This window comes from Archocentrus centrarchus, chromosome 16, assembly GCF_007364275.1.
Source record: "Archocentrus centrarchus isolate MPI-CPG fArcCen1 chromosome 16, fArcCen1, whole genome shotgun sequence".
NCBI lineage: Eukaryota > Metazoa > Chordata > Actinopteri > Cichliformes > Cichlidae > Archocentrus > Archocentrus centrarchus.
Window position 1 is genome coordinate 5,433,768 of NC_044361.1, and position 13,233 is coordinate 5,447,000.

General features: G+C 37.1%; 1 protein-coding gene across 4 annotated transcripts; it reads left to right on the top strand.

Annotated features, from left to right (window-relative positions):
- The first annotated feature begins 62 nt into the window (after positions 1-62).
- On the top strand, positions 63-10,094 carry hormad1 (HORMA domain containing 1). 4 transcript variants are annotated; one of them, XM_030750060.1, is made up of 16 exons: positions 63-164; positions 405-470; positions 1,912-2,032; positions 2,156-2,219; positions 2,949-2,985; positions 3,143-3,163; positions 3,402-3,428; positions 3,536-3,603; positions 4,056-4,207; positions 5,876-6,033; positions 6,195-6,266; positions 6,711-6,762; positions 7,071-7,123; positions 8,635-8,718; positions 9,183-9,236; positions 9,647-10,094. In XM_030750060.1, exons 2-16 carry the CDS (start codon positions 438-440, stop codon positions 9,740-9,742), a joined length of 1,092 nt encoding a protein of 363 aa, XP_030605920.1. In that variant the 5' UTR covers positions 63-164; positions 405-437; the 3' UTR covers positions 9,743-10,094. The 4 variants fall into 4 exon arrangements, with proteins under 4 accessions (XP_030605920.1, XP_030605919.1, XP_030605918.1 ...); XM_030750059.1 differs by having other exon boundaries at positions 64-164; positions 1,897-2,032; XM_030750058.1 differs by lacking the exon at positions 63-164 and having other exon boundaries at positions 273-470; positions 1,897-2,032.
- The last annotated feature ends 3,139 nt before the right edge of the window (positions 10,095-13,233 follow it).

Sequence of the window (13,233 nt, forward strand, 5' to 3'; positions counted from 1 at the left end):
TTTTTTTAGTTTTTCTTTTTTTTTTTTTTTTTTTAGCTCCCGGCGCTGTGATTGGCTCCCTGCTGGCGAACCTGTTGCTGAGCGTTAATCAAACAATTAGCGGGAACGTCTATTTTAGCTAACAGCAAAAAGTTATCGTCTATTTCCTATCCCATTAAACGACGGTACTGTATTGTTTTTGTAAAAAATATATATATATATAATGTTATTGTTCCCATGTAATTACAAGATCATGATCTAAAGGATAAAATTTGATGCAGGTCAATCATAGTGTGCAAGAAACAATTTCAGTACAGTGCTACATTATTTAGAAACTAGAAGGTTGGCTAGCTAGTTGTAATTTACAGTATTGTTTGTCGAGTAGACCCCTGTCTGTTCTCAGATTTTATGTTTGTGCTTTGCAGCTTTTGATTTTGTGCTCGTTTTACAACAAAGGCATGGCGTGCGCACAGCAAGTGAGAACATCACAGGTAAAATGTATCACTCGAATAACTCATTTTCTTGTTTTGTTATGCTGCAAACACTAAGCTGCTTAGCTAGCAGGCAAATAAAAACTTATACAGTTTTATACAAAATAGCGCTCTATTACGCACACTCTTCTATTTACAACAGCAGATTTGGAATCAGTAGTTATTATATTATTACATTGCGATATTTTTATTTTATGTGACTTTGTGACAGGGGAATACAGTATATAAGGCAAAAACAGAGCTTGTGCCGTTACAACTAGCTTGAAAGTTAGAATTTGGTATGAACACCTTTATTCTTCAACAAAGCCTGAACTCTCTTAGGAAAGCTTTCTCATAATTTCTTTAAGCAGGTTTCTGGAATAGTTCTCCCGGCATCTTTAAGTAGACACTCACTGTTGTACCTCTATCCCTCTATCCTACATATTGATGATTATTTGAACCAAAAAATTTTAATTTGGATTCATCACAACATAAGACCTGTTGCCACTGATTTTCAGCCCACTTCTTGTGTCAGACTTTTCTCCCAGTTTAATTTCTTTAAGAATGGCTTCTTGACAGGCGCAGCCATTTCTGATGAGGCTTCAGTGAACAGTAGATGGAGTGCCTCAAGGGCCAGATGCATCTCTCAGGTCCTATGCCAGGTCTTTGCTGGATTTATTTTCTTAATATTTTCTTAACTTTTTTATTGTTAAACAATTCATAGGTCAGTGTTAAGTGGCTATATTGCCTTTCAAGTTTGAATTGTACAAACATTGTTTTTGCCTTATATACTGTATTTTCATGTATATTTGCGTGTTTCAATAAATTGCTGCATGAGGTGGCTCAGGACACTCTCGCACCTGCCATAGAAATTTTGACTGTCCACCAAAGGAAAATCACCAGGACTGTGATTTTGTGAAGACAAGTTTTTTTGTAAGTGGGGTGTAATCTGCTCAAGATTAAAGTACATTTTGCTTATGACATGGCCAAAAATTAAAAGAAGATTTCTGTTAAGTTAGGTAGCACAAACAAGTGCCTTAACTGTATGCAGACCAGCCATACTTATGTATGTACTTTGAGCTGGGGGAAAAAAACCTGACTTAAGCACATAATCATTATAGTTTATATTTATCACATACAGTTGAGTACCTTGCTTTGTGATAAAATAGTGTTTGTCAGGCATGTTTCATGAGTAATAATTCATTTTAAGTTTCATCTTAGGTGAAACCAGGACTTACAAAGACTTTAACAGAAAAAAATTATGTAAAGTGACACCAGTATTGAGGTGTCACTTTACATAATTTTTATGTAAAGTGACACCTAAAGTGGTATTAAATAAGGTACCGTAGCCAGTTAAATGCAGCTGTTGGATGTCTAGATTTGTAATAATTGTGTTAACTGTCGCAACTAAGCAGTGCTGAGTCTGATTAATTTGTTTCTGATTAAGCTGTCTCCTGATCAGATTGTCTCGGAGCAGCAGTCATTGGTTGTTATAAAGAAGCTTCTGGCCATCGCAGTGTCTGGCATCACATACCTCAGGGGTATTTTCCCAGGGAAAGCCTATGGGAGCAAATATCTGGAAGGTTAGATTACATATGAAACTAATTGCATGCACATCCCATTAGCTTTCAAATTCACTTTAGCAGTGAATTTAAAAGCTTTAACAGTTCCAAAGAAGGTTCTTACCTCCTATTTTTTCCTTATAGATCAGCAAGTGATGATCCTTAGAGAGGAGCACAGCTGTCCTGGTGCCAGTCAGATTCTTCAGTGGTAAATTACAGCAACTTGACATTTGCTAGCCAGAGCTTTTCAGCAGGGTCACTAAAGCCAACTGGAAACCATCTTGTGATGGAATCACATCAGCTCCTCCATTTTGATGCAACTGTTTTGATTCTGTCTTGAAATACTGTTGCTTTCATAAAATCTGTTCACGGGACTATATTTTACCATGATTAGACAAACAGACCCACAAGGTACGAAGAAGACCATCATATCTTTTGTGGGTGGTAACAGATTGAACTAGAGTGAGCTTGGTGATGTTTACACAATATTGATCTTTGTTAGCATTAGGAAGATATTTGCACACATTGAACAAATATGATCACATCAGTGCTCGATACAAAAATGATTCATAGCATAGCTCTTAAAATCATGGAAAGTGAAACGAGAAGTAAACCGTAGTGTTACACTGAGCAGTGACTGGCTGTAAATGTGGGATAAGTTGAGGAGTTTTTGAATTTTTTTAATGAAATGAAGAACTCTGATGTCACTTCGTTCCTCAAAGATTTCTTGGTTCCTCCGTCTTTGCTTGTGTCATTCTTTTGTGCTTTAAAGTGTGCTAGTTTTAGATCTTAAAGCATTTCTCTTACATGCACATAACAAGCCAGAGCACGTGGCTTTGCATGATTTAGTGCTTACCAATGGTAGTACTGTAATCATTTTAGTGGGAACATTTTGGCGTACATGTGCTGTCGGCTAATTGTTTTTCCATTCCTTCAGGATGCAGGGGTGCTTCGATGCCATCCAGAAGAAATATGTAAGTCACATTTGACATTTCCATCAGTCATAAGATTTGTAATGTACACTTAGTTGAGTTGTTATGAATCAGGCAATATTAATTAACATTTTTTAGTTAATTTGTTTTGTATCGTTTCACCTTATACAGTCAAAATATTTTCTTTTTCCTCCACCAGCTTCGGACAGTCATTATGTCTGTGAGTATTTTACTAATATTTGACTTTGACTGTGTGTTCTTGAATATTTGATTCATTGTATTAAAAAATTAAGTTAGGGTAAGGAGTTGGCTTTGAAGACTGAAAGTAGTAAACACACGAGCAAGTAAATGTCTGAAGAACTGTAACTCTCCCTCAGAGTTTTAAGCTGTTGTGTTGGAGAATTTGGTCTTAAATTCTCCATGGTACTAACTTTTATTTATTTGGCCCTATTTTATAGATTTATACTGACCCAGAGAACCCACAGGTAAGTATTGGATTGCTTTTTTGCAATATTCGATGTTTAACAAATATATTGTACATACTGTATATCTAGATAGTTACTACATCATCTGGCATGTCATCTTTTTTCAGAAAGTGACTGAGTGTTACCAGTTTAGTATCCAATACTCTGCAAAAGGGGCGCAAATGGAATTTGAAAGGTGGGCTGTGTTTATGCATAGAAGTTCCACTCACATATGAGAAAGCAACTTGAATTTTGTTTTAATTGTTATTAAATCAGTCCTTGAATTTATCTCTGTTTCTTTGGTTCACAAGTTGCTTGAAAGTTGGAGAAAGAAAGTGACAGAAGCTGACATATAAACGAATGGAAACTTTTATTAGTGCATTATGACAACAAATCAAAGACTTGAAAGAGTAATTATATTTGAATCAATACTGGGCTACAACTGAGGTAAGAGGTGGAGTGCTAAACATCTCTGCCTGTCTGACTGGATCACCTATAAAATGTGACTTCAGAGTGACTGGCTTACCTCAGACCACCCCAAGAACCTTAATATATTTTACCATTCAGTGCAATGGTTGCCTGGCAAAGCAACTGAAAAAGCAGGTGCGTTTAAGCTCATTTCTTGTCTTGCTTGCCTTTCTTGATCAGCAACAACAACATCAAAGTCTCATCAGTGTCATGTGGAAACACCAGGAAAGCCAGCATCCTGCTGGTGAGGAAGCTCTACACTCTGATGCAGAACCTGGGCCCTCTGCCAGACAATGTCTGCCTCAACATGAAGCTGGCTTACTATGATGATGGTAACACTCACATCAAAATTGATCAGCATTAATTATACAGAGCCCACATTTTTAAAGCTTTGAACATTTTTATTATACCAATCACCATAAAGACTTTTTAAACCCAGTGTTTTAAGCAGCACTGCTTGATGTCTCGTACATGCCCCAGCTTTGATCTTTTTTGGCAATTATCCAACAATGGTGGTTTTCTTTTATGGTTTTTCAAAAGTAGACAAGATGAGTCTAGCATCTAGGTGTATATGATTTATACACAGGAAAAACAGTGCAGTGCCCAGGTGAATATTTTCATATTAGCCACTGTTTATTAACCTTTCTGTAGACTCACCAGTCACTTTGTTAGGTACACCTATTCAATTGCTTGTTGATCCAAGTATCTAATCAGTCAGTGACATGGCAGCAACTCAGTACATTCAGGATGACCTGCTCAAGTTCAAAACGTGCATCAGAATGGGAACAAAGTTGATTTAATTGACTTAGATCAGCCCGTCTGGCGCCAACAACCATGCCACATTCAGAATATTTCAGAAGCTGCTGAGCTGGGATTTTCCCACACAATCATCTCTAGGGTTTTCAGAGAACAACAGCAACAGAAACTCAAATAATCACTCGTTAAAACCAAAGTATGCAGAAAAGCGTCTCTGAGTGCACAACATGTCTAACCTTGAAGCAGAGGGCCTACAGCAGGAGAATAGAATAGAAAGCTTTATTGTCATCAAACACAGAGTATGATGAAAATGTAGCAGCTGCCACAGTTCAGTGCTCCTTATGAAACTTAAACAAAATAAAGAAAAATATTGTAAAACCAGTATGTATATATATTTATCAAAAAATACAAGGAGTTACAGGGGAGTAAATAAATGTAACAAATATACAAAATATACCAGATATTGGACAAGTGTCAGTTATTACGCAGAGAAGAGTTATGATATACTGAATGTACTAGGTAGTCAGACCACACCAGGTCCCATTCCTGTCAGCTAAGAACAGGAAATTGAAGCTGGAGTTCTCACAGGGGTCACCAAAATTGGTGAGTAGAAGATTGGAAAAATGTTGCCTGGTCTGATGAGTCTCAGTTTCTACTGCAACATTTGAATCGTAGGGTCAGAATTTGGTGTAAACTGCAGGAGAGCATGGATCCACTCTGGCAGGTCTGTGGCAACTGCTTGATGCTATCATATCAATATGGACTGTAGTCTTCTAGGAATGTTTCCAGCACCTTGTTAAATATTTACTACAGAGAATTGAGGCAGTTTTGAAGGCAAAAGATGGTTCAAACCAGTACTAGCAAGGTGTAGCAAAAAAAGTGATAGGTAATGTATTTTTTATTTTTGTCAGGTTGTCTTTGTGACTTTGACATAATGATTTTTGCTATGTTTAGTTTTTCTGCTTCGGTTCAGAGTTTTAAAATTGTCACAATTCAAAAACAAGGCATATGTTTATATTATTAATGTCTGGTTACTTATATTTGGACCACGACATTTCTTTTTTTGCTTCTTCATGGAGTAATATTCAACATCAGAAGGCCAACATACTTCTGTGAGAGAAAGTATACAGGGTTGATTATCGGCCATGACCATTTATACATCACTTGTGTGTTACTGTCTCTTGTTCAGTATTTGTATCCGTTTCATTATTGCTTCACTTTATGCTTGCTTCTCTATTTTCTAGTTACTCCTCAGACCTACCAGCCACCCGGCTTTAGGGAGGCTGACGGCGACACTATGGAGTTTGAGAAGGAGCCTGTCAGACTGACCGTGGGGGAGGTGGTCAGCCCCTACCACACTTTAAAGTTTGACATGGCCACAGAGAGACACAGGCTAGAGCAGGTTAATTAAAGGAAGCATAAGATAGAGGGATAGAAAGGGATAATGCTCATTAAAGCACATATAAAGACTTTTGTCTTCATTTGTCATAAAGTTTTTACTGTCTCACATCTGCAGCTTTTTTTCATAAGCATTTCTGAGAGCACGCGGTTTAATGTATGCAGGTGGAGGAGAGCAGTCAAGTGAAGGAGAATTGGCTCCTGAAGATGGACGAGAAGGAGGATGTCGTCACCCAGGTCAGTGGAAAAAAACCTCAGATGTGTTTTTTTTTTAACTCATTAGGTCATTTGCGATCTGAGTCATTCACAGGTTAATTTATATTACACATTTTCATTTTAGACAAAATAATCATTACAGTGGTTAAAAAAGTTTTGTTTTCATCTCTCTGGTAAATCTGATAAAATGTATTATATAAATCATTGTAACTTTTCCATCAGATTTTTCTTCTATTACATTTCTCCTTTTAGAAAATGTGTTCTACATAAACATTTTATTTTGGAGTAAAGATTGTTAATGAGATCACTGTGCAATGCACTGAATAGCTCCACTATCAACATATGAATTTGGAAGTACTAAATGATGCAAAGACAAGTGTGTCCGTGTCTGTTATCAGCAGCACTTTGTCAGTGTGTTGACATTTTCCAGTCATGATGTTTAGATAAGCTTTTGTAACCCTATAGAGAGAAGTCCCCAAAGATGTGGAGGAGTCTCAAAATGACCTGGATGGCACTGGTAAAAATGCTTAAAATATATCACTGCTACTGTCTTTCACATTGGTAACACATGATCCATAAATACCATAAATGTATCTTAGAATGTGATAACTGAATGCTTCCCGTCTTATTTTGTTATTTTCAGGATGTTTCAGTTGTTAAACTGAACAATACTCGTATTTACAGAATCTTAAATTTCCTGTTAAACTTACAGATAATTATTATTTTAAGACTCTACATAATATATCATCATATTTACTCAAGCTGAACTTAATGAAAATCTTGTGGAGTGTGTGTGTGTGTGTGTTTTTTTTTAACAAATTCAAGAGATCCAGATGATTTGTGATGAGGAGATCAAGACTTGTGAAAAAGTCCCGGAGGTATGTGTGACTGCACTGGCGATGCTCAACACATTGCGAGCAGGTGATGTTTAAAACTTCAAAGCTGCAGTAGGCCAGGCAGATTTGGTGCATCAAAATGCACCAAATCTGTAACTTGAGGCATTGCTGTTTCCTGGCATTTTGCATTGATGACTCAAAATATAAAATCAAATGCAAAGAAGAACTAGACGGGCACTCAGTAGAGCGCATACCTCACCCGCCCAGTGGTTTCATACGCCATCATAAATTACTAGATCGCAAAGACTACAAATTTATTTTATTGGCTTTTAAAAACTGTAAAATATTACTTTATATTTTTGTTATTCATTAATTTTTTTAAATGAACAGATAATGACTTATATAGTTTGGATATGTTTTATTCAGTTTATGCACCCTAGTAGCATCCTGTAAAAAAAAAAAAAAACTAAATGAAAAAAGAAAAACAAACACTTGCCGAGATATGAATTATATATTTGTGTGTGATTTTTGTGTAGGGTTTGTAGTTTACTTTGTATTATTGCAAATATTTTAATTTAAAATAGAAAACACAATGAATTATCAACAGTAATTATTTATACGTAAGTACCAAAATTCATCGCCATAGATGAAAAATTAAATGAGATATGAATTTAAAAATTTTGCCAGTGACGACATAGGGATTCTTTTTTCTTTTTTTGAAGATTTTTGGTGACCTTGACCTTTGGCATTTGACCTTGAAAATGAAATGATATGCTCTTGGGTCCCTAAGGAATATTTCCACAAACTTTAATAAATTTTGGTTCAAATCCTCATAAGGTTAGATGCAAATATGCGAATGTTGTCCCTCTCTCACAATCGTAAAGAATCCTTTTAAAAATTCCGGGATCCAGTTGTGTTCTGGATCACCACCAAAATGAAATCCATTGTTCCTTGTATCACCCCAACTACTCCAGAAATTTTAATTGAAATCCATTCATAATTTTTCTAATAATCCTGCTAATGGACAGACAGGCAAACGCTACCAAAACATAATATTTCCGCCTATTGGTGGGCAAGGTAAAAAGAAGGAGTGAGATAATGATTGCTCTTTTAAGAATTCAAAGGATCTCTGAAACTTTACCTTTGAGCGGTCTCAAAATTTATAGCATTTAAGACAACTGTTGGAGCTGAAACTGAAAAAACTTCAGCTTTAATACACAGAGTTTAGGAAAAGTATTTCTATTAACTATTTAGGAATTAAAGTCATTTTATACGTAGTCCCCAATTTTCAGAACTTGTAGCTGTTCACTGAAACTCTTGATAAGAGGTCCAAAGAGATGTAGATGCAAGCTAAGGAGACCATCAACAAAACTTTGTCACTTAGGGCTCTAACTGTATATTCCAAGGCTGTAAATGATAATACAAAAAAGTTAAAGACCTCTAATGTGCTCAAACTGCAAAGCTGCTGAAGGTGCTGGAGAAAGATAAAGCAGAAGTGTACAACAAGTGTACTTAATGATCGCTGGTGTTACAGACCATCTCTCCCCTGTCAGATGGAGACTCTGGTGAAGAGAACCTCTGATATGGAGGTGGACATAAAAAGGACCAGGAGCGGACGGATCATCAGGTCGACTACGGTCAGTCTACCTCTCAATAGCTCCAAGTTCTTGCTTCACTCTTTTACAGCTTGACAACCTCAGCCCCCTCCACACTTAAAACCCTCTGTAACTGTGTACAGGTTAGAATTTTACCTAAAAAGCCTTCCAGAGTTTGCAATATTTTTAACACAGGAAGACTTGTTGCCTTTTCTGAGGCAACAATTATATTATTGTATAAACCTAATGTCTCAATCACGCAGGTTTTCTTTCATAAATATGTCCCCAGTAAAGTGATTGCTGCTCGTTCAGCATGCACTGGTCTTCAGCTGGGCTCTGAAAGCAAAAAACAGGGATGTAAATTATCATATTGTTACCTAAGTAACACTGTTAATTTCTTCCGGGAATCTGTGTTGTTGAAAATTCATTTTGTTTTACACATTTTTGCACTTATTGTAAGATTTTTTTTTTTTTTTCAAAGTGTGTTTCTGTATGTGTGTCAGCAGAAGACAACCCTGAGTGTGGGCAACAAGCAGCTTACAGCTATGAAGGACAAAATGGTGGGAAACCCCTTACAGCATTTGTTACCTCTGACCTGATAATATATATATATGCATATATCAGTTTAAATGCAGGTGATTAGATAATTTGTCCAAACTGTTGTTCTGACAACAGTGACCTGTTGTCAGAAGATTACATGTGGGTTTTGTCTTCACATGACCTATAACTCAGTTTGAAAAAGCACCATTTGATTTGAGTGATAAAACAGCAGTATTTGTGCATAACAAAGATGTGTTCTGCAGATTTAGGATAAATTTTTGAACTGGAAAGTGCGTAGGAACCCTGTTTGCTTCACAGATGAGTCAACACTGATCGCTTTGGTTTCTCAGAGTGGGATGTTGCCTGTCAGTAGACACATAGTGCCGTGCTTTACTAAATGTCAAATGCATGTTTCTAATGCTGTTTTCAGGTTTCTCAGTATGAGATTCCCACCACCCAGGAAACACCATCTACCACTGTGCCTAAGAAGAAACGTAAGTTTAGCGAGCCTAAAGAACGTTACTGACTTCACACCCTACTGCTGATCCCGCAGTGATGTTTTTTATTTTGATTTCGTTTTTGATCACAAGTTCCACCGTTTGATTTTTTTTAGAGGGTGTTACCCACTTTTTTGGCAATGTTTCAGAAACATTTTGAGGTTGTGACATTACTGCGAAATGGTTAGTTTTGTTTAACAGTTTGAATAACATGCAGATCTGAAATGCATTGTTAAGTAACGTTCATCTGTGATATTGTAATACTTATACACAAAACAGTGTTTGCTACTTTTTTTAATGATTGTTTTATTGTTACCATTATCAGTTACTTGTGTATAAAGCAGTACTGTAAACATGAATTAAATGCAAAAATACTTCAAAGTGTAATCTATTTTTTTCAGTAACATGTCAGTGATGAGGGTGAAAAGGTACTACAAGTCTTTCTGTGCATTTTAAAAAGGGGTCATGACTGAGTTTTTGCATGAAGATATTTTAGTTATATCTCTAATTTTATGCATTTATTTGTTCCATAGTCTAAGGCTTTACACATTTGCTTAACAAATGAAAGATCCCTGGTTCAATCCTGGGAAGAGACACAAATCCTTTTGGGGTCGTGTGGGGAAGGGCATCTGGCATAAAAACCTACCACATCAAATATGCAGAGCTATCTGCTGTGGCGACCCCTTGTGAATGAGGTAGCAGCCGAAGGTTTTCTAAAATTTTTAAATTATACAATTTTTTCATTATGACTCTGTGGTCTTGAAAAAGTGAATTGATTAATAAGTGCAGAAATGCACCTCTGGAATCAAAAATACTGCTTCCATCAGCATTTAGATGCCATAAAAACTCCTGTGCTTCTTGGTTTGGAAACTCAAGGAGCACAGTCTACTACAGTTTAAACTTTGAACACTTTTATCCTCCTGTCTCTGAAAATATGTTTAAAAAAAACACAGTGTCTGCACTGTGGAAAAAACAAAATCTTAATCTTTGAATAGACCCTGAAATGCCACCATTTGCATACGAGGTGCCTTAAATGAAGCTGTTAAGTGAAAGTGGATTATATCTGTACACAGTGACCTTTCAGCCCAGATAAGAGCCCATCAGCAGCCTCCCGCCCAGCAAGCTGTGTGTTTTTAATCTATTGTTTTTCCCAGAGAGAGGGACATTTGCTGATAGACTGCCTTAACCCACTGCAGATCAATACTGCAGGAAGCCTTTGTGATGCATATCCAAGCAACCTGCCCCCTCTCCCCATGTCTGCAGCAGGCCAGAGTGGAGAAAGAGAGACTCCATCAAATCAGCCCTCACTTCCTAACTCGGGCATTGTCTTGGTCGTCACATTTATTTCATAGTCTTTGTGTTTTTATGGGCATTTCTGATAACAGGGAAGCATAAAGCAGAATGGACTGGGAAATCCATGGTGGACAATACCCACTCACCGATGCGTTGGCGCTCTTTATGAGCTGTGAAATGGATCGGGGTTACCTAACCTCATGGCCTGACTCGAGTGGCTTTTTCAGCACTTTTTATTACTTTAACAGCAGGAGGGGGGTTTCTTGCTGGTGATAAGTGATGAAATGCAATGACAACAAAGGCTTCTTTGCAGGTATTTTCATGTATTGTTCATAAACAATATCTCAGTTATAGACATTGCAACAGTACAAAGGGCGAAATGCCCAATGGCCTGGAAAATAAAACGCCCTGATGAATACAAATATTGAGAAGTTGTCTTGTGTAGCACCCAAAGGGGGTGAATAAAAACTTTAATGCTCAGAGACTCAGATATGGTCCACTTTTGATCACATTTTAGATGAAAATCTAAGAACTATATAAGGCCATGTTTTAAGGGTTGGCGAGCGTTCCTGTTAAGCACGTTCCAAATATCTAATGGTAAAGGGTGGTAAAGAAATCTAAATTGCATTATTACTTCACCTCCACCATCAATCTTTCACTCAGATCCTGGGACTCTACATCATTTCTGTACACACACGTCCCCCAGAAATGAATTCTGAAATTAAATTCAGAGACACACGTCCAGCGGCCAGTGTTAACAGATCAATCACCTGGTCAAACAGCAGGAGGGGCCCACCGGACGACTCTGCAAACCAATCACAAATCTGGGTTCGGATCGTCTAAGTCGATAGCTCAGGTCCGGGGCTGCTCGTGTACGGTCAAGGCAAGACACACTGACAGTCTGATGGACAGACAGCCGCAGTCCATCCCAGAGCTCCGTATAGATTAAAGCCAGCTTCTGTGAACCTATAGTCGCGTAGCGGTGATTGTGCCTGCAGGGCCTATAGGCCCCAAGGGGAGGCTGGGCTTTACAGCACGGGGGGAGGAGTTCAGGATGGAGTGGACATCCAGCCTAGGGACCATGACCCCTTTGACCTTGCCAGAAGGGCAGCAAATGTTTCCGAGCTGATTAGCGCTTCCCCAGCAGAGTACCCTACTCACTGTTGAATCAGAAAGTAGACAGAGATATTGGATGAAATCCAGAAAACATGTCATTCACATATTTTCTAGAAAAAAACAAAAACAAAACATGAACCATGGCTTACTGTATTCTTAAGCATGCTAATTTAATATTTAAGCAAATATTTTCATATTTTTTATTTTCTATAGTTTACCATTTTACGTATTTGCAATAGATAGTTAATTTGCAGGGAGACTTTTTAATTTGTACAGACTTTCCAGTAAGTTTTAATGGCAAATATGATTAAATGTTAATGCATCGGTAAGTTATCTTAAATGCTATTCAGAAGACAAAACGTCATCAAAAATAATGCATAAAAAAAGAGGTTGAATTAAAAATGCACATGTAATTTTGATTTTAAAGTGTAAAATAGCTGAAGTAAAAACAAGGCCTACTTTGGGAGATGTAAAGAAATAATAGCTATTCAAAAATATGTTAGTATTACATAGGCTTGGTTTGAAAAGAATTTACACACTGTCTCATGTTCCTTCTCCCACAGTTTGAAGAGCAGTATTAAAGTTAGACGCTGAACCAGGACCTTAACCTTTTGAGTTTAGGTTGCTGCATGTGTCAGCAGACCCTAATGATGTATACGCGTATTTTTGCAGGGTAAACAAAATACGCGTAAAAACAAAACAAAAACATTACAGCTACAGCACAGTACAAAGTATCATCAAATAGTAATTTAATCTGATAAAAGATAGTGTAAAAAAAAAAAGTTTAATCTTTTTGAAAATTACCTGGAAATTGGAGCAGATTTGTGGAGCTCTTAAAATCACGTAATACCCGTGAATTGAGCAAAGTTTTGAATTTACGATTTTAACCATGCCAAGTAAAGGAGCTTACCACTTATCTTAATCTTTATTACTACATTTTTTCATTCATATAACCATGTAACTACACAGAATAACAGCCTCACCATAAAAACAGTAGACAAATTTAGAAGCAGGAATGAAATGTGCTGAATATCCACAAGGGGGTGATAAGTAGCCATGGACTTTGCTGTTTGAATGAGGCCCACATAGATAACTCCTTGTGCCCTATGTC